Source organism: Tamandua tetradactyla, chromosome 4 (genome assembly GCF_023851605.1).
Source record: "Tamandua tetradactyla isolate mTamTet1 chromosome 4, mTamTet1.pri, whole genome shotgun sequence".
NCBI lineage: Eukaryota > Metazoa > Chordata > Mammalia > Pilosa > Myrmecophagidae > Tamandua > Tamandua tetradactyla.
This window is the reverse complement of record NC_135330.1, coordinates 105,564,960-105,586,876: the sequence shown is the minus strand read 5'-3', so window position 1 is coordinate 105,586,876 and position 21,917 is coordinate 105,564,960. Positions and strand designations below refer to the sequence as shown.

General features: G+C 39.3%; 1 protein-coding gene across 1 annotated transcript in view; it reads left to right on the top strand.

Moving 5' to 3' along the window:
* Positions 1-21,169, top strand: part of NEK5 (NIMA related kinase 5) — a 256,530-nt gene extending 235,361 nt beyond the window's left edge. Inside the window, 1 exon segment of the mRNA XM_077158150.1 lies at positions 20,744-21,169. Within this exon segment, the coding sequence (XP_077014265.1) occupies positions 20,744-21,014 (271 nt within the window). The 3' untranslated portion in view covers positions 21,015-21,169.
* The last annotated feature ends 748 nt before the right edge of the window (positions 21,170-21,917 follow it).

The window sequence follows — 21,917 nt, the reverse complement described above, 5'->3', positions numbered from 1 at the left end:
TCTTAAATATACCATACCACTGCTGTGCTGGTTTGAAAGGATGTACATCACCTAGAAAAGCCATGTTTTAATCTAAATTCCATTTCGTTAAGGCAGAATAATCCCTATAATCCTGTATGTTTGAATCTGTAATTAGATCATCTCCCTGGAGATGTAGCCCAATCAAGAGTGGTTATTAAGCTGGATTGGGGGAAATGTGTCTCCACCCATTTGGGTGGGTCTTCATTAGTTTACTTGGCATCCTGTAAAAGAAGAAACATTTTGGAGAATGAAGGAGATTCTGAGAGTGCAGAGAATGCTCAGCACCATGAAGTAGAGTCCACGGGCCAGTGACCTTTGGAACTGAAGAAGGAAAACGCCTCCCTGGGAGCGTCATGAAACAGGAATCCAGGAGAGAAAGCTAGCAGATGATGCTGTGTTCACCATGTGCCCTTCCAGCTGAGAGAGAAACTGTGACTGTGTTTGCCATTTGCCTTCTCACTTGAGAGAGAAACCCTGAACTTCATCAGCCTTCTTGAACCAACGTATCTTTCCATGGATGCCTTAGATTGGACATTTCTATAGACTTGTTTTAATTGGGACATTTTCTCGGCCTTAGAACTGTAAACTAGCAACTTATTAAATTCCCCTTTTTAAAAGCCATTCTGTTTCTGGTATATTGCATTCCGGCAGCTAGCAAACTAGGACAACTGCCTTCTTGCCTTTCATGGTTTCTGCTGAGAAACCACAATAGTCTTATTTGAGCTTCCCTTGAATGTGATGGATTGCTTTTCTCTTGCTGCTTTTAAAATGCTCTTTGACATTTAGCAATCTTATTGGTAAGTGTTTTGCATTATGTCTGTATCTTTTCCATTTGGGATATGCTGCACTTCTTGGATGTGGAATTTTGTATCTTTCATAAAAGATGGGGGATTTTCAGTGATTATTTCCTCCATTAATCTTTCTCCTCTTTTTCCCTTTTCTCTTCCTTCTGAGATACCCACAACACATATATTTGTGCCTTTCATATTGAGGAAATATTCCATGTCTGTTTGAACATCCTGAATTAGTTGTTTCAACTCTTGAATCTCATTTGAAGTATTGTTTTTTTTTTTCCTTTGAGTGCACCATATCTTCAGTTTTCTAGTATGGCTTGTTATTTTTTCCTGATTTCTAGGAATTTGATTTCCTTAAATAGTTTATTCTGGAGGTTGTTTTCACTCTTTTACCTAGGATTTTCTTGCTGGACAACTTTGTTCTCTATCTGTTCTTTGACATTCAGTTCAACTTATTCTAGACCTCTAGCAGTTAAACTTATTCTAGACCTCTAGCATAGTTGTTTTTCTGTTCCTTGCCCTGCCTATATGGAGCTTTTTTTTTTTTGAGGAGAGTCTCAGATATTTTAGACCCCAGTCATATTTTTCCCAGACTAGAAAGGCACATATCTCAGGTGGATTGAATAGCTAGTATCAGTTTTCCCTGAGTATGGGACCCAGCAGGTTCTCTGACTTTCCTGTAGACTGTGCTTTTCCTATCCTGCCCAGCATTTGGTGCTTGTCTGCTCCCAGCTTCCCACCAGCTTAAAATGATATGCTGTCTTTAACTTCAATAGACTCTCCCTGCCAGGGTAGGTTGAGATAAAGGTGAGGTTGTAGGAAGGCTGTAATTGCTTCAGTTTTCCAGTCCCTGGGGCCCAAATTCCTTGAAGGAGGGATTCCACTTGAGCTGGGCCCCATCTTTCTCTTGGGAAGGTACAGACTTAAATTAACTCCTTTAATCTGAGTAGTTATTTTGTCTCTCAGACAGACTTAATTCTGCCCATGCCTGGGGCAGTTTTGGATCCTGAGAAGGCTTCCAGTTCTATCTAATTAGTTGTTAAGGAATAGAAAAAAGAGCAAAAATAATGTGTTTTCAGAGCTGGACCCATGTACCTTGGGGTTGTCAATCAAGAGCTAAAGTTGGTACATGGCTCTATGTATCTCCGGGCTCCACGTGCCCCCTTTTCTGGAGATCCAACACTTTTCCAGTATTTTGTGCTGTCCAACTAAAACAAACTCCTGTTTTGTTTTTTTGTTTGTTTGTTTGTTTTTTGATCAGCCCTGTCCCCTCTCTGTCAAGCAAAAATTCCTAGTAACTTTAGTGCTTATTCCAGGTTTATCTGAGCTGGGGGCCTATTTTCAGTAGTCAGAATTTGTTCATTATTTCTGCAGTTGGAGCTTGATTGAATTGTGCCCTTGCTGCTAGTAAAATTTATTTCCTTCCCCCTCAGGGAACCAGACTGCCCTGCCCATGGGGGAGGGGTGCAGTGGCCTTCTCCACTTGGGGGACTTACAGTTCTTTGTGGGGTCTCAGCCAATCCACCTGGTCCAGGCTGGTGTACACTGTGTGTGCGGTCACTGATGTTCCCCCAACAGTTGTTCAGTACCATCCTTGCTATTTACTACCTGCTCTGGAAGATGAACTAAATTCCACACCACTATGCCATCATCTTCCCCTGTCTCACTCTCTCTGTTCATTTTTAAACAGTTTCATTCACACATCATACAATCCAATGCCAATAAAAAAATCAGTGGTTCCTGGTATAGTCACATAGCCATGACTTCATCTCCACAATCCTTTTCTTCTGCAAAGAATCCCATAATCCTCCCCCATATCCCTTGCTTATTGACATTTATCTTTGGCATATTGCCTTTTTACATTCATTGGAAGCATATTGCAATGTTACTGTTGACTATAGACCCTAGTTTACATTGATTGCATTTTTCCATATACCATTCCATTTTAAAACTTTGCAATGTTGACATTCATTTGCCTTCATGCAAAAACATTCATTTATTTGTACATTTAATCACCATCATTATCCATTCTAGAATTCAGTAAGTTATATCATTTAAGTCTTTATCCTCTAATTTTCATTCCAGTGTCTTACGTGCCCACAGCTCTCCTCCCTCAACCGTTCTCACACTCAGCTTCATTCATTGTCCTTACAGTATCATGCTACCGTCAGGTAGTGTTGTGCTATCTATTTTTGGATCTTTACAATCAGTCCTGTTGAACATTCTGTATTCCTCCAGCATTAAATGCCCAATCTCTACCCTCTTTCTGTCTCCTGATAACTTGTGTTCATTTCAACTCTCAAATTTCACTCAAAAGGGACAGTATTTATTTTTTTGTTCTGACTAATTTCACTCAGCATAATATCCTTATAGTTCATCTGCAACATGCTTTATGACTTTATTTTGTCTTACAGCTGCATAATATTCCATCATATGTATATACCACAATTTGTTTAGCCACTCTTCTGTTGATGAACATTTGGACTGTTTCCAGCTCTTAGCAATTGGGAATAATGCCATTATAAACATCAACATGCTAATGCTCATTCATATACTTGCCTTTATTTCCTCCAAATATATACCTAGTAATGGGATTTCTGGATCTTATGGCAATTCTATATTTAGCTTCTTGAGTAGCTACCAAACTGCCTTCCAGAGCAGTTGCACAATTCTACATTCTCACCAGTAGTGCATAAGTGTGCTTCATTCTCCATATCCTCTCCAGGTCTTGTAATTTTCTGTTTGTTTGTTTGTTTATATATTGTATTAGTTAGGGTTCTCTAGAGAAACAGAATCAACAGGGAACATTTGCAAATATAAAATTTATGAAAGTGTCTCACATGACCATAGGAATGCAGAGTCCAAAATCCGCAGGGCAGGCTGCAAAGCCGATGACTCCGATGGATGGCCTGGATGAACTCCACAGGAGAGGCTCACCAGCCAAAGCAGGAATGGAACCTGTGTCCTCTGAGTCCTCCTTAAAAGGCTTCCCGTGTTTGCATTTAGCATCACTAATTGCAGAAGACACTCCCCTTTGGCTAATTACAAATGGAATCAGCTGTGGATGTAGCTGACGTGATCATGACCTAATCCTATGAAATGTCCTCATTGCAACAGACAGGCCAGCGCTTGCCCAATCAGATGAACAAGTACCACAACTTGGCCAATTTGACACCTGTCCCTAACCATGACATATATAATGGCCATTCTAGTAGGGATGAGAGGATATGTCTTTGGGCTTTTGATTTGCATTTAATCTATAGCCAGTGAGCTACAGCATCTTTTCATATGTTTTTGAGCCATTTGTATTTCCTCTTCAGAAAAGTACCTGTCCATGTCTTTTACCTACTTTAAAATTGGGTTATTTGTCTTTTTCTTGTTGAGTTGTAGAATCACTTTATATATTCTGGATATTAATCCCTTGTCTGATATGTGCTTTCCAATATTGCCTCTCATTGCATAGGCTGCCTTTTTACTTTCCTGACAAAGCTCTTGGATGCACAAAAAGTTTAATTTTGAAGAGATCCCATTTACCTATTTATTTTCCACTGTTCTTGCTTTGGGTATAATGCCTAAGAAACTATCTCCTATCACAAGATCTATGAGATATTTCTCTACACTTTCTTCTAAAAGCTTTATGGTCTCAATTGTAATGTTTAGGTCTTGGATACATTTTGGGTTAATTTTTGTATAAAGTGTGCACAGGGGCCCTCTTTCATTCTGTTGGATATGTATATCTAGTTCTGCGAGCACCATTTATTGAAAAGGCTGCTCTGTCCCATTTGGGTCCGCTTGACCGCCTTTCAATTGTCCATAAATGAGAGGGTCTGTTTCTGAACACTCAATTTGAATCCATTGGTCAGTATATCTATCTTTATGCCAGTACCATGCTCTTCTGACTACTGTAGCTTTGAAATATGCTTTAAGGACAGGTAATGTGAGATCTCCCACTTCATTTTACTTTCTCAAAGTATTTTTAGCTATTCGGGGCACTCTGTTCTTCCAAATAAATTTGTTTTGGTTTTTCTATTTCTTGAAAGTTTATTTTTGGGATTTTAATTGGTATTACATGGAATCTATCAATCAATTTGGGGAGAATTGTCCTCTTAGCTATATTTATTCTTCTAATCTATGAACATGGTATGCCCTTCCATTTATTTAGGACTTCCATGATTCCTTTTATAAATTTCTTGTAGTTTTCTATGTAGGTCTTTTGTATCCTTTGTTAAATTTATTCCTAGATATTTGATTATTTTGGTTGCTATTGTAAATGGAATTTTTTTCTTGATTTCCTCCTCAGATTGCTCATCTCTAGTGTGTAAAAACACTACTGATTTGGTGATGTTGACTTGTACCCTGCCATTTTGGTGTACACATTTGTATTAGTTAGGGTTCTCTAGGGAAACAGAATCAACAGGGAACACTTGCAAATATAAAATTTATGAAAGTGTCTCACGTGACCGTAGGAATGCAGAGTCCAAAATCCACAGGGCAGGCTGCGAAGCCGACGACTCCAATGGATGGCCTGGATGAACTCCAGAGGAGAGGCTCACCAGCCAAAGCAGGAATGCAACCTGTCTCCTCTGAGTCCTTCTTAAAAGGCTTCCCATGATTGGATTTAGCATCACTAATTGCAGAAGACACTCCCCTTTGGCTGATTACAAATGGAATCAGCTGTGGATGTAGCTGACGTGGTCATGACCTAATCCTATGAAATGTCCTCATTGCAACAGACAGGCCAGCGCTTGCCCAATCAGATGAACAGGTACCACAACTTGGCCAAGTTGACACCTGTCCCTAACCATGACAGTCCACCCCTTGTCAACTTGGCACATATATATATATATATATATATATATATATATATCACCTTAGACCATACTTAGTTTCCAAATGAAAACAAATAAGCACACATTTTTTCTTTTACCTGACAATACTCAACTGTCCTGCATATAACTGGAAACACATTAAATCTCTCCAGAATAGCGTGCAAATCCTTGGGCAACATTCATTCTTAAACTTGATATCTTACAACTTAAATTGTATAACACAAACAAAACAGCATTACAGTCCTCGTTTCTGTAACTGATCACGTGGCCGAAGTTCATATTTATCACTACCTTCTTCCACTACCCATTCCATGTTCCCTTTCCCCTCAGCAAGCACTTCAGCTGGCCGTGGTTCTTTGCCTGGTGGGGTGACCCAAACCTTCATTCCTGAAGTCTCAGAGCCATTAGTGGTCCTGCCTGGATTGTGTTGTTGCAGTTTTCCATTGATTTTGATCACAGGGCATGGTAGTACTAATAGACGCCCCAGGGGATCTCCTATATTCCAAGAAAACTCTTCTTTACCTCCATTATGTAGTTGCAGTCCTACTTCCTTCTGATAGTCAGGGTCAATTACCCCAGACAATAATGTAATCCCCTTCTTGGTGTGTTGATCCAGAGGCATAAGTAGCCCAAAGTGGCCAGGTGGCAATCTTAACTTCCAGTTCAGTGGTATCACTGTTGTTTCTCCTGGAGAAAGCACACCCCGTTTTGGAACTAAAACCTGTAGACCAGCAGAACTCAGGGTAGCAGGGACAGGAAGCAAAAATTTTCCTAGTGGATCACTAGGAGTAATAGTGAGTGGCACCACACCCATTTCCACCCCTTGGTTCCTGGACCCATGGATCCTGGCTATGGGAGAAACAGCACCATACAGCGGACGCTGATTCAGAGCATACACAACTTCCTGGAGAACATTACCCCAGCCTTTCAAGTTTTTACCACCTAGTTGGAACTGTAATTGAGTTTTCAAAAGGCCATTCCACCGTTCTATCAATCCAGCTGCTTCTGGATGATGGGGAACATGGTAAGACCAGAGAATTCCATGAGCATGTGCCCATTCCCGCACTTCATTTGCTGTGAAGTGTGTTCCTTGAGCCGAAGCAATGCTATGTGGAATACCATGACGATGAATAAGGCATTCTGTAAGCCCACGGATAGTAGTTTTGGCAGAAGCATTGCGTGCAGGGAAAGCAAACCCATGTCCAGGGTATGTGTCTATTCCAGTTAGAACAAATCGCTGCCCCTTCCATGAAGGGAGTGGTCCAATGTAATCAACCTGCCACCACGTAGCTGGCTGGTCACCTCGGGGAATGGTGCCATATCGGGGGCTGAGTGTGGGTCTCTGCTGCTGGCAGATTGGGCACTCAGCAGTGGCTATAGCCAGGTCAACCTTGGTGAGTGGAAGTCCATGTTGCTGAGCCCATGCATAACCTCCATCCCTACCACCATGACCACTTTGTTCATGAGCCCATTGGGCAATAACAGGAGTTGCTGGAGAAAGAGGCTGACTGGTATCCAAAGAACGGGTCATCTTATCCACTTGATTATTAAAATCTTCCTCTGCTGAAGTCACCCTCTGGTGTGCATTCACATGGGACACAAATATCTTCAAGTTTTTAGCCCACTCAGAAAGGTCTATCCACATACTTCTTCCCCAGACCTCTTTGTCACCAATTTTCCAATTATGGTCTTTCCAAGTCCCTGACCATCCAGCCAAACCATTAGCAACAGCCCATGAGTCAGTATACAAACACACCTCTGGCCAGTTTTCCTTCCAAGCAAAATGAACAACCAGGTGCACTGCTCGAAGTTCTGCCCATGTGAGGATTTCCCCTCACCACTGTCCTTCAAGGACACCCCAGAAAGGGGTTGTAATGCTGCAGTTGTCCACTTTCGGGTGGTACCTGCATATCGTGCTGAACCATCTGTAAACCAGGCCCGAGTTTTCTCTTCCTCAGTCAATTCACTGTAAGGAACACCCCAAGAGGCCATAGCTCTGGTCTGGGAAAGAGAAGGTAATGTGGCAGCAGGAGTGGAAACCATGGGCATTTGTGCCACTTCTTCATGTAACTTACTTGTGCCTTCAGGACCTGCTCTGGCTCTATCTTGTATATACCATTTCCACTTTACAATAGAGTGCTGCTGTGCACGCCCAACTTTATGGCTTGGTGGGTCAGACAACACCCAACTCATGATAGGCAACTCAGGTCTCATGGTAACTTGGTGGCCCATGGTTAAGCGTTCAGTCTCTACTAAGGCCCAGTAGCAGGCCAAAAGCTGTTTCTCAAAAGGAGAGTAGTTATCTGCAGCAGATGGTAAGGCTTTGCTCCAAAATCCTAAGGGTCTGCGTTGTGATTCTCCTATAGGGGCCTGCCAAAGGCTCCAGACAGCATCTCTATTTGCCACTGACACTTCCAGCACCATTGGATCTGCTGGATCATATGGCCCAAGTGGCAGAGCAGCTTGCACAGCAGCCTGGACCTGTTGCAGAGCCTCCTCTTGTTCAGGTCCCCACTCAAAATTAGCAGCTTTTCTGGTCACTCGATAAATGGGCCGGAGTAGCACACCCAAATGAGGAATATGTTGTCGCCAAAATCCAAAAAGACCAACTAGGCGTTGTGCCTCTTTTTTGGTTGTGGGAGGGGCCAGATGCAGCAATTTATCCTTCACCGTAGAAGGGATATCTCAACATGCCCCACACCACTGGACACCTAGAAATTTTACTGAGGTGGAAGGCCCCTGTATTTTTGTTGGATTTATCTCCCATCCTCTGACACGCAAATGCCTTACCAGTAAATCTAGAGTAGTTGCTACTTCTTGCTCACTAGGTCCAATCAACATGATATCATCAATATAATGGACCAGTGTGATGTCTTGTGGGAGGGAGAAACGATCAAGGTCTCTGCGAACAAGATTATGACATAGGGCTGGAGAGTTGATATACCCCTGAGGTAGGACAGTGAAAGTATATTGCTGACCTTGCCAGCTGAAAGCAAACTGTTTTTGGTGGTCCTTACTAATAGCTATTGAGAAAAAAGCATTTGCCAGATCAATAGCTGCATACCAGGTACCAGGGGATGTATTGATTTGCTCAAGCAATGATACTACATCTGGAACAGCAGCTGCAATTGGAGTTACCACCTGGTTGAGTTTACGATAATCCACTGTCATTCTCCAAGACCCATCTGTTTTCTGCACAGGCCAAATAGGAGAGTTGAACGGGGATGTGGTGGGAATCACCACCCCTGCATCTTTCAAGTCCTTAAGAGTGGCAGTAATCTCTGCAATCCCTCCAGGAATCCAGTATTGCTTTTGATTTACTATTTTTCTTGGTAGGGGCAGTTCTAGTGGCTTCCACTTGGCCTTTCCCACCATAATAGCCCTCACTGCACGAGTTAGAGAACCAACGTGGGGATTCTGCCAGTTGCTCAGTATGTCTATGCCAATTATACATTCCGGAACTGGGGAAATAACTACAGGATGGGTCCGGGGGCCCACTGGACCCACTGTGAGACGGACCTGAGCTAAAACTCCATTGATCACCTGGCCTCCATAAGCCCCCACTCTGACTGGTGGTCCAGAGTGACGTTTTGGGTCCCCTGGAATTAATGTCACTTCTGAACCAGTGTCTAATAATCCCCGAAATATCTGATCATTTCCTTTTCCCCAATGCACAGTTACCCTGGTAAAAGGCCGTCAGTCTCCTTGGGGAAGACTTAGAGGAAGGTTAACAGTATAAATTTGTGGCAGTGTAACAGGTTTCTCCCCCATAGGGACCTGGCCTCCCCTTCATTCAAGGGGCTCAGGGTCTGTAAACTGTTTCAAGTCTGGAAATTGGTTCAGGCGCCGTGACTCTGTGTTTTTGTAATTCAGGTTAGACTTCTGTTCCCTTGACCTAGAACTCTTTTGTTTATACAGCGCCAACAAGAATTTAGTAGACTGCCCTTCTATTGTATTTCTAGGCACCCCATGATTTACTAGCCAATGCCACAAATCTCTGCGTGTCATATAATTTTGATGCCTCCTTTGAGTTTGTTGTCTATTATAATAGCCGTGTCTACCCTGTCTTTGGTGATTAAGTGCTGCCACCAGGCTTCTGCCAACCCGGGATCCTGTCATCCCCATTGTGTTTAAGGATTCCAGCTCAGTGACAGTAGTTCCTACAGTAATATCTGACCTACAGAGAAGTGCAACCACAGAGCTCTTGAGGGATGATGGTGCTAGTCTCACAAACTTATTTCTCACTGTTCTGGTAAAAGGTGCATCCTCTGGACATTCCTAGGGTGTAAGAGCAGGCTTTGCATGATAAATCCACTCTAACATCCCAATCTCTCTAAGCCTCTGGATCCCCTCATCTACATTATACCAGGGCAGTTCTGGCATTTCAACCTCAGGTAATGTTGGCCACCTTTTGATCCATGTTTCAACCAACCACCCAAACAAGCTGTTAACACCTTTTCTAACTGCTCTAGCTATAACATTGGATGCAGAATCTCTGCTTAGTGGGCCCATATCAATAAATTCAGCCTGATCCAGCCTTATATTCCTCCCACCATTATCCCACACTCTTAAAATCCATTGCCACACATATTCCCCTGATTTCTGTCTATATAAATTGGAAAACTCACACAGTTCTTTTGGAGTATAACGTACCTCCTCATGTGTGATACTTTGTACCTCACCTTTAGGGGCCTGTTGGGACTTTAGTCTAGTTATAGATCTAGAAGAAATGAGGGGTGGTGGGGGTGGGTCATGAAAAGAATTAGAAATCTCTTCCAAGCCATTTGCTTCAGGGCTTTCATTTGCAGTTTCATCTGGTGAAACAGGATTAATAACTCTAGGGCTAATCCCTTCAGGAGGAGGTTGGGTGGCCAATTCCTCAAGGCAGGCTGGAGGTGGGGCGGCTATGTCCTCAGGGAAGACTATTACAGGGTTATCTAAAGAAGGCTCAGCATGGTCTAGGGTTTCAACCTCACCCCCAACATCATTATCAATCCATATGTCACCATCCCATTTTTCAGGGTTCCACTCCTTTCCAATCAATGCCCTCACTTTAACGGCAGACACCATGCAAGACTGAGATTTCAGTTTATGTTGTAAAGTTGCTACTCTAACAATAAGATTCTGAGTCTGATTTTCAGAGATCTCAAGTCTATGGCTACAGGAGATAAAATTTTCCTTCAGGATACTCATAGAAACCTCTACATCTTTCAGACGGCACTTAAGCTTCTTGTTTGAAGCCTTAAGCCCATCCCTTTCACCCTTTAATGTAGACAGTGTATCTAACAACAACCAACCAAATCTCTATAACTCTTATTTCTACAAAACTCTGTAAAGGTGTCAAAAACATTATCCCCCAGAGTCTGGCTTCGTATAAGCGAAGCATTAGGAGAATCGAATGATGATATTTTGACTATCTCCTTTGCCAACTCAGTCCATGGATTGGGAGTGTCATTCTGATTACGGGAATCAGAGTCCTTAGTGTCTCTGAGCCCAGTCAGAGTAGAAAACCATTCATAAAAACCCATTTTTAAGATTCTGTTCCTTAAGAACCACTCCTGGTACCAAGATGTATTAGTTAGGGTTCTCTAGAGAAACAGAATCAACAGGGAACACTTGCAAATATAAAATTTATGAAAGTGTCTCACGTGACCGTAGGAATGCAGAGTCCAAAATCCACAGGGCAGGCTGCGAAGCCGATGACTCCAATGGATGGCCTGGATGAACTCCACAGGAGAGGCTCACCAGCCAAAGCAGGAATGGAACCTGTCTCCTCTGAGTCCTCCTTAAAAGGCTTCCCATGATTGCATTTAGCATCACTAATTGCAGAAGACACTCCCCTTTGGCTGATTACAAATGGAATCAGCTGTGGATGTAGCTGACGTGATCATGACCTAATCCTATGAAATGTCCTCATTGCAACAGACAGGCCAGCGCTTGCCCAATCAGATGAACAGGTACCACAACTTGGCCAAGTTGACACCTGTCCCTAACCATGACAACATTTATTAGCTCTAGTAGCTTTTCTGTAAATTTTTTGTTTTTGACATATAGTATCATATCATCTGCAAATAGTGAGAGTTTTAGTTCTTTCTTTCCAGTTTGGATACCTTTATTTCTCTTTCTTCTCTAATTACTCTAGCTAGAAATGTAGTATAATGTTGAATAGCAATGATGACAGTGGGCATTCTTGTCTTGTTCCTGATCTTAGAGGGAAAGTTTTCAGTCTTTCCCCATTGAGGATGATGTTAGCTATAGGTTTTTCATATATCCCCTTTATCATATTGAGAAAATTCCATTCTATTCCTATCCTTTGAAGTGTTTTCTTCAAGAATGCATGTTGACTTTTGTCAAATGCTTTTTCTGCATCAATCGAGATGATCATGTGTTTTTTCCAGTTTGACTTATTGATATGATGTATTACATTAATTGATTTTCTTATGTTGAAACAGCCTTGCATACCTGGAATAAATCACACTTGGTAATGATATATAATTCTGTTACTGTGCTACTGAATTTGATTTACTAATATTTTGTTGAGGATTTATGCATCTATATTCATTAAAGGGATTGGTCTGTAATTTTTTTCTTGTAGTATCTTTGTCTGGTTTTGCTATTAGGGTGATTTTGGCTTCATGGGTTGAATTAGGTAGCTTTCCCTCCCCTTCAGTTTTTTTAATGGTTTGAATAGGATTGGTACTAATTTTTTTCTTGCATTCTTAGTAGAATTCACATTTGAAGCCATCTAGTTTTCTTTCTTGGAGCATCTTAATGATTGACTCAGTTTCTTTACTTGGGATTAGTTTGTTTAGATCATCTATTTCTCATTGAGTCAGCATTGGTTGTTCATGTCTTTCTAAGAAATTGTCCATTTCATCTACATTGTCTAGTTTATTAGCATACAGATGCTGATAGTATAATCTTATTACCTCCTTTATTTCTGTAGGATCAGTGGTTATACTTCCTCTTCCATTTCTGATTTTATTTATTAGTATCCTCTCTCTCCCTCTCCCTCTCTCTCCTTCTGTTCCCCCCCATCCTCCTTCCCTCTCTTCCTCTCTCTTTCTCTCTCTCCTTTTTGTCAGTGTAGCTATGGGCCCATCAAATTTTATTGACTTTCTCAAAGACCCAGCTTCTTTATTCGTAGATTCTCACCATTGTTTTCATGTTTCATTTATTTCTGCTCTAACTTTTATTATTTCTTTCCTTCTGTTTGCTTTGGTGTTAGTAGTTTGCTGTTCTTTCTCAATTTCCTCTAGGTGAGCATTTAATTCCTCTATATTTGCTCTTTTTTTTTCTTTTTAAGTATAGACATTTAAATCAATAAATTTAACTTTTGCTACATCCCATAAGTTTTGACATGTTGTGTTTTCATTTTCATTTGCCTTGATATCTCTACTGATTTCTCTTGTAATTTCTTCCTTGACTCACTTAATATTTAAGACCACGTTGTTTAACCCCCATATAGTTGTGTATTTTTCTGTCTTCCACCTGTTATTGATTTCCAACTTCAATCTATTACGATCAGAGAAGGAGTTTTGTATAATTACAATCTTTTTACATTTATTGAGATTGCTTTGTGACCCAATATCTGATCTATCCTCAGGAATATTCCATGAACCTGTGAGAGAAATGTTTATCCTGCTGCTGTGGGGTGTAATGTTTTGTAAATGTCTGCTAAGTCTAGTTCATTTATCATATTCAGAATCTCTGTTTCCTTACTTATCCTCGATCTAGATGTGCTATCCATTGACAAGAGGGGTATATTCAAGTCTCCAACTTTTGCTGTAGGGATTTCTATTTCCCCCTTCATTGTTGTTAGTGTTTACCTTATGTATTTTGGTGCACTCTGGCTTGATGCATAAATGTTTGTGATTATAATGTTTTCTTGATGAATTGTCCCTTTTATTAAGACATAGTGTCATTCTTTGTCTATTTTAATTATTTTAAATTTGAAGTCTAATTTGTCTGATATTAATAAAACTACCTTTGTTCTTTTTTGGTTGTTGTTCAAGTGAAATAACTTTTTCTACCTTTCCCTTTCAATCTATTTTTAAATTTTTTTATTGTATAATATAACAACATATATACAAAGCAAAGAAATAAAAATGCAATAGTTTTCAAAGCACTCTTTGAAAAGTGGTTATAGGATAGATTGCAGAGTTTGTCATGGGCTACCATACGATCCTCTCATATTTTTTCCTTCTAGCTGCTCCAGAATATAGGAAGCTAGAGGGCTTAAATACTTTTTTATCATCACAATCAACTTTTTTTCCTTCTTTTTTTTGTGAACAATAACATATATACAAAAAAAGCTATAAATTTCCAAGCACAGCACCACAGTTAGCTGTAGAACATATTTCCGACTTCGACATGGGAAGTCTTTACTACTAGCTGCTCTAAAATACTGGAGACTAAAAGAGATATCAATTTAATGATTCAGCATTCATATTCATTTTTTAAGTCCTATATTCTATGTATAATTCCACCATCACCTTTGATCTTTCCATACCTCTAATTGGGGTTGTTTGGGCTATGGCAATTCTAAATTTTTCATATTGGAAGAGTCTGTCACTAATATGGGGTAGGGAGATGGAACTATCTGATGTTCTGGAGAGGCTGGGCTAGGTTTCAGGACTTATCTGGACCAGGGTCCCATCTGAATGTTGTAGGTTTCTGGCAAGTTATTCCAGTGCCTAGAACCCTTGTGGAATCTTATAAACATCCCTAGGTGTTCTTTTGAATTGGCTGGAATGGTCCTGGTTGGGGGTTGGCAGGTTATGATAGGTGGCAATGTCTACCTGAACCTTGTGTAAGAGCAACATCCAGAGTAGCCTCTCAACTCTATTTGAACTATCGCTGCCACTGATACTTTATTAATTACACTTCTTTTCCCCCATTTGGTCAGGATGTAATTGTTGATCCCACGGTGCCAGGTCTGGATTCATCCCTGGGAGTCCTCTCCCATGTTGCCAGGGAGACTTTCACCCCTGGATGTCATGTCCCATGTAGGGGGGAGGTCAACCCATTTTTGTCCATGGGTCTAAAGTGAGTATCTTGAAGACAGCATATAGATGGGTCCTGTTTTTTAAATCCACTCTGCCAATCTGTGTTTTTTTACTGGGGAGTATTTTAGTTTGTTAAAGCTGTCAGAATGAAATATGCCAGAAATGGAATGGCTTTTTTTAATTTAAATATTTTTATTTAATAAAAACACACAATATGCTTAGAACCACCAAAAACGGATATCTTAGTTAGCTTATCCATAAACACATTTAAATAAAGTGTTCCAACAATCATTGTAAAGCCTGTGTTTGTGCAGTAAGTGTCATAAACCAATTTAAAATTAAGGCCAAAAAGAAAAAAAAAAACGGGCAGTGCAACATTGGCTCAGCAGCAGAACCCTCGTCTGCTTTGCTGGAGACCTGAGCTTGATTCCCGGTGCCTGCCCATGCAAAAGAAAAATGGGGGTGGGGGGAGGGATCCAAAAATACAGTTAATCAATGTTTCTTATATTCTAAATATTAAACACTAAATTAAATACTTTTGATTTGCTGTCAAAACTGTGAACATTGTCAAAATATCAAGTAGAAAGTTATTACAAATATCAATGTTGCTATAGTGGTGATCTATTTTACTGAACATTTTCAAGTTTTTGATTTCAGGAAAATATAAAGATACACATGTTTTTGCAATTAACATATGAAAATCTTGAACACCAAAAATGGATATCTTAGTGTATCCATTGGCATATTTAAATTAAATATCTAAGTAATCATTGTAAAGCCTATATTTGTACATTATGCTTCATAAACCAATTTAAAATTAAAGCAAACACGGAAAAACTCTACAGATATCAGAGTTTCTTAAATTCTACTAAACACTATCTTAAATATCATCTGATTGGCTATCAAAATTATATGTATACTCTAAATATTAAGTAAAAATTATAAATATCAACTTTGCTGTAGTAATGACTTATGTTATTAAACATTATCAAGTTTCTAATTTCAGGAATCTATTTTATTTAATATCACTATAGCTGAATATAGCTTTTGTCAAATTTGTATATTCTTCTCCCTCTCTTACTTTTTACCCTTTAAGTTACCCTTGCTAATACTCTTCAATTCTCTACTCTTCTCCAGACCTCCCTCTCTGTCTTTTTAAAAAAATTTTTAAATCAATTTTATTAGATACACTTTGCATGCAGTAATATCCATCAGTGTTAATAATATAGTATGTATAAATCAAACATCAACACAATCATGATAAATAGAGCATTTCCATCACCTCCAAAGGAATGACTTTTACAAAGGGAAATTTACTAAGATGCAGGTTTACAGTTCTAAGGCCATGAAAATATCTAAACTAAGGTTCTCAGAGGAAAATACCTTGATTCAAGTATGGTAGATAGGTCCAGAACACCTCTGTCAGCTGGAAAGGCACATGGAGATATCTCTTAGGTTTCTCTTCTAATTTCATAAGGCTCTGGTGGGGGCATTTTCCTTCTGCATCTCCAAAGGTCTCTGGCTCTGTGGTTTCTGTCTGCACACAAGCTTTTTCCAAATTGGTTCCCACTTACAGGGCTCCAGTAGGTGACCCAAACTTAAATGGGTAGAGATGCATCTCCATGGAAACCACCTAAGCAGAAGTTACCACCCAAAATTGGATGGGTCATATATCTATAAAAAAGATAAAAAAGATCCCACCAGCCATATTGAATGAGGATTAAGGAACATGGCTTTTCTGGAGTTCACAATAGCTTCAAACTGGCACAGGGAGTTTAATCCATTAATGTTTAATATTAGTATTTAAATGCAGTACTTTATTCTACCATTTTGTCTTTCAAATTCATATGTCATAAGTTATTTTCTCTTTCTCTCTTTCTTTTCACCCTTGTAGATAGAATTAATTTCTGCACTCTGTTCCAAATCTCTCTGTCTTGTGTTTCCCTATCTGCCTGTAGTGCTCCCTTTAGTATTTCTTGTAGAGCCAGTCTCTTAGTCACAAACTCTCTCAGTTTCTCTTTGTCTGAAAATATTTAAGCTGTACCTCGTACCTCATTTTGGAAGGACAGTTGTACTGGGTATAAAATTCTTGCTTGGCAGTTTTTCTATTTTAGTCTCTTAATATATCTTAAATATATACTACTGTCTTCTTGCTTCCATGGTTTCTGCCAAGAAATCTGCATATAGTCTTATCAAGCTTCCCTTGTCTGTGATGGATCACTTTTCTCTTTTTGCTTTCTGAATTCTTTGTCCTTGACATTTGATAATCTAACTAGAAAGTGTCTTAGAGTAGGTCTATTTGCATCTATTCTATTTGGGGTTTGCTGTACTTCTTGAATCTGCAATTTGAGATGTGAAATTTTCCATGATTATTTCCTCCAGTAGTCTTTTTGCCCCTTTTTCCTCCTCCTCTCCTTCTGCCACACCCATAACACATATATTTGCACATTTCATTTTGTCATTTAATTCCAAGACACCTGCTCATATTTTCCCATTCTTTTTTCTATCTGTTCTTATATGTGTAGAATTTCAGACGTCTTGTCCTCTAGTTCACTAATCCTTTCTTCTGCCTCTTCACATTTGCTATTGCATGTTACCACTGTTTTTTTGTTTTGTCTTGTTGCATGGGAAGACACTGGGAATTAATTGATCCTGGATCTCTGGCATGGTGAGAACTCTGCCTGCTGAGCCACCATGGCCCACCCGCCATTGTTTTTTTCATCTCTTCTGTTGTGTCTTTCATTCCCATAAATTCTGCCATTTGTTTTTCCAAACTTTGGAGTTCCTCTTTATGGTCATCCAGTGTCTTCTTTATATCCTTCATTTCTTTTTGCCATGTCTTCCTTCAACTTTTTAATTTGATTTTTAATTTGATTTGGCATGTCTGCTTGAGTGTCTTTAATTAGTTGTTTCAACTTCTGTATCTCATTTGAAGTGTTTTTTGTTCCTTTGCCTGGGCTATATTTTTCCTAGTGTGACTTGTAATTTTTCGTTGGTGTCTAGGCATCTGATTTCCTTAATTATTTTATTCTGGAGGTCATTTTCACACTTTTACCTAACGTTTTCTTGTTGGTTGGCTTTGTTCTCTGGAATTCAGTTCAACTTATTCTAGACCTCTAGCATAACTTCTGTTTAACTGATCAGAGTTTTTCAGCTCTTATTTTTTCTTGTTCTTTCCCAGCCTTAATAGAACTTTTTTTTGAGAAGGGTTTCCCCAGATATGATCTACCCAAATAATATTTTCCCAGACCAGACAGACCCCAGTCTCAGGTGGAGGGTATAATCAGTATCAATTTTCCCTATAGATGAAATCCAGCTGATTGTCAGACTTTCCTGTGAGTCTTCTAGACTCTGTGCTTTTTCTATCCTGCCCAACAGGTGGCACTTTTCAGCTTGCAGCTCCCTACTGGCATAAAGTGGCACAATGCCTTTAATTCTCAGTATACCTTATCCCTGGCTAGGGCATGATTGAGACAGATTCTGAGATAGAAGGCAGGCTTAGGCTGTTTCTGTTTTTCAGCCCCTGGCATCTGAATTTTCTAAATGAGGGCCAGTACTTGAGCTTGGCCCCACCCCCTTTTTTTAGGAATATTCACCCTTTAGGAAATTATCTTCTTCATTTGACTCATTACTTTGTCTCTCAGACCTATCTTAACTTCACCCTTGCCTGGGTTATTACTGACAATTGAAAATGTCTGAGGCTTTCTCTAATGAGCTACTTAGAATAATTTAAAACAAAAAGAAATCCCTTTTCAGAGCCAGTCCCCATCCCTCACGGTTTGCCAGTTAAGAGCCAGAGTTGATACCTGGCTCTATGTGCCCATTTTCTTGGGGAACAGTCCTTTTCCAGTAGTCTGAGCTTATCCATGTCAAAAACCTCCATTTTTTTGTTTGTTTTTCTATCAGCCCCATGTCCTCTCTGCTAGGAGAGAACTCAGGGTTCCTTTCCTCCTTGCTCTGTGTTTGTTTGTGCTCAGAGCTTATATTCAGCAGTTCAAATTCGTTCATTAGAACTGCAATTGGTGGTTGCTTGAACTGCTTTCCTTGTTCCTTATAGAAACTACTTCTTTTTCCCATGAGGAAGTGTCTCTGACAAAGCCTGCCATGAAAATGGGGGAGGGGCAGTAGCCTCTGCAGTTTGGGACTTTACTTATAGTTTTGTTATCTCAACCCTTCCACACATTCCAGGGCTGTGATCTCAGCCCTTCCACACGTTCCAGACTGGTGTACTATGTTTTCCAGTCACAGTTATCCCCCAAGCATTTGCTCCAGTTCCTGGCTATTTACTAGTTGCTCTAGAGGACTAACTAAATTACACACCTCCCTATGCCCCCATCTTGCCCAAACTGAATCCCTTTACCCATTTTTGAATTGAGTTCTTAGTCTTTTGGTTGTTGAGTTATAGGTCTTCTTTTACATATTCTGGTTATTAAATCCTTATCAAATATGTGGTTTTCAAATATTTTCTTCCATTATGTAGGTTTTCATTTTACTTTCCTGACAAAGTCCTTTGATGCACAGTGGTTTTTTGTTGTTGTTGAAGTCCCATTTATCTATTTTTTCTATTGTTGCTCGTACTTTTGGAATAAAGTGTCAGAAACCATTGCCTAGCACAAGGTCCTCCCTATGTTTTCTTCTAGGAGTTTTATAACTTTGGTTCTTATATTTAGGTCTTTGATTTATTTCATAATAAGTTTTATACATAGTATGAGATAGGAGTCCAAATTCATTCTTTTGCATATGGATATCCATTTTTCCCAGCACCATTTGTTGAAGAGACTATTCTTTCTCATTGAATGACTTGGCATTCTTGTCAAAAACAATTGGCCATAGATATGAGGGTTTATTTCTGAAATCTCAGTTATATTCCATTGATCTATATGTCTGTCCCTGTGACAGTACCATGTTGTTTTGATTACTGTAGCTTTATAATCAGCTCTTTAATCAGGAAGTATGAGTCCTTGACTTTGTTCTTCTTTTTGGCTATTTGGCTAAGATGGTCTTGGCTATTCTAAGCCCCTTACCCTTCCATATAAATTTGATGATTACCATTTCTGTCTCTGCAAAAAAGGCTGTTGGAATTTTATTGCAATTTTATTGAACCAGTAAAGTGCTTTTGGTAGAATTGACTTAATATTGTTTTAGTTTCCTTGGTTGCTCAAACAAATACCATGCATTGGGCTAGCTTAAACAGTGGGAATTTATTAGCTCTTGTTTTTGAGACTTGGAAAAAGTCCATGTCAAGCACTATCAAAGTGATTCTTATTTACCTTGCCTCTTAATCTACCAGTTTGGCTTCTGCCACACAGCACTGCTCTAAAACTGTTCTTCAAAGCTCATCAGTTACCTTGATTTTGCCAAGTCCAGTGATTATTTATCAGTCTTCATTTTATTGGGTTCTGACTCTTTCTGGAAATTCTCTCCTCCATGATACACTTTTTTTGGGGGAGGTGGGTAATTTGTACTTTTTTTCTCTCTCAGTCTCCTTCACCTGTCACTTAAATGTCAGTGATCTCTGAGATTTTTTTTCTTGATTTCCTGTTCTCTTCCCTTTTAAAAATAATATGGATTTTTGGCCACAATTTCAGTTCCTGGTCCTACTAATTAGTAGCGTGAGACATTTGGAAACTTTTTCAACCTCTCTGAGCTTCAGCTTTTTCATCTTAAATGGATCATGAGAGTGTCTACTTTTAAGTGTTGGCAAGTTTAAATAAATTATAACAGGTCCTCAGACAGTGACTGGTACATAGTATTGGCTCAGTATACAGCATCTGTTTAATTAATTTCTTTTCCTTTTGCCCCCTTTTTCTTTTCTTTCTTCCTCTTAAACATAAGTATAGGTGAATATTACCAAACAGAGTTTGATGAACACAAGCCCAACAAGACAGAAGCCTGATTTTTCCTAACATTGGTTGTTTATTACCTTGAGCAAAACCAGTCTGATATAATAAACTTAATTTATAAGCAGTGGGAAAATACAATTTTCATATACTCAAGGGAAGCTGGGGGAATTAGAAGGGAAACCAATTTCCATTTGTGTTCTTCAGTGTTTTGATATCAAAAAGTTTATTTTTACTGTTTATTATTTCAGAAATTTTGAAGACTCTGAAGATGAGTTGAGAGATGAAGTAATAGAATTCCTTGAAAAACTCAATACATCCAATGAGAAAGAAAAAAGAGAAGAAGTTTCATGTTCCTCTAAAGCTGCTAATAAATCAGGAGAAAGAGAGAGGATAAGCACACAGAAATCTGAGGAATTAAATGATGATTTGGAGAACATTTCTTCTCTATCTAATGATGAAATTCGTGATGTTGATGAAGACCAGGGAATATCAACAATCAGTCAAAATACAGAAGTGTGACTGTTGTATTTTTTTATTAAATAAGTTAGTATCTATTAACTGTTACTGTAAGCTTGGGTGCAAGTCATCAATGTTCATTTCTTTGTGAGGGTTTTCCAGTGATCCTAAAGACCTGTTAATTTTTCTTTCAATTTATAGGATAGCACTAACTTTTGAAACCAGAAATTAAAATGTATACCATAGTTATACTATTATTTATAGTCCATAGTTTATGTTAGAGTAAAAATTAATATTTTTACTTTAAAATTTCTTTCAGGAAACCTTTCAGATAATGTATGTTGACAGATAATGATAATGGTTATAATGTCCTAATCTTGAACTTGTGACTATTTTATGTAACACTGCAAAGGGAATTAGGTTGCCGATGGAATTAAAGTTGCTAACAATCTTAATTTAAAGCAGATTGATTATCCCAGATTATCCAGGCAGGTCCAATGTAATCACAAGGGTCCTTAAAAATGAAAGAGGGAGGCATAAGAGAGAGGACCAATCAGATCACGGTAGGAGAAGGACTCGGCCTGATGTTGCTGGCTTTGAAGATGGAAAAAGGGCCACAAACCAAGGAAGGCAAGTGGAAGGCAGGTGGTCTCTTGAAGGTGAGGAAACAGATTTTCCCCCAGACCTCCAGCCCTGCTGTCACCTTGATTTTAGCCTACTGAGATCTAAAATCAGGCTTCTCACCTCCAGGACTATAAGATAATATATTTGCTTGGTTTTAATCCACTCAGTTTGTGGTACTTTGTTATGGCAGCAATAGAAAACAAATGCAATTTTATAAAACTGTGATTTTGAAATTTAAGTTATCTTGCGAACACTTTTTTGAAGCTTATGTTGATAGGAGAATAAGGCAGTTGAGCAAGGAAAGGAACAAGGCATGCTGTGTTAGTTATGCACTAAATAAAC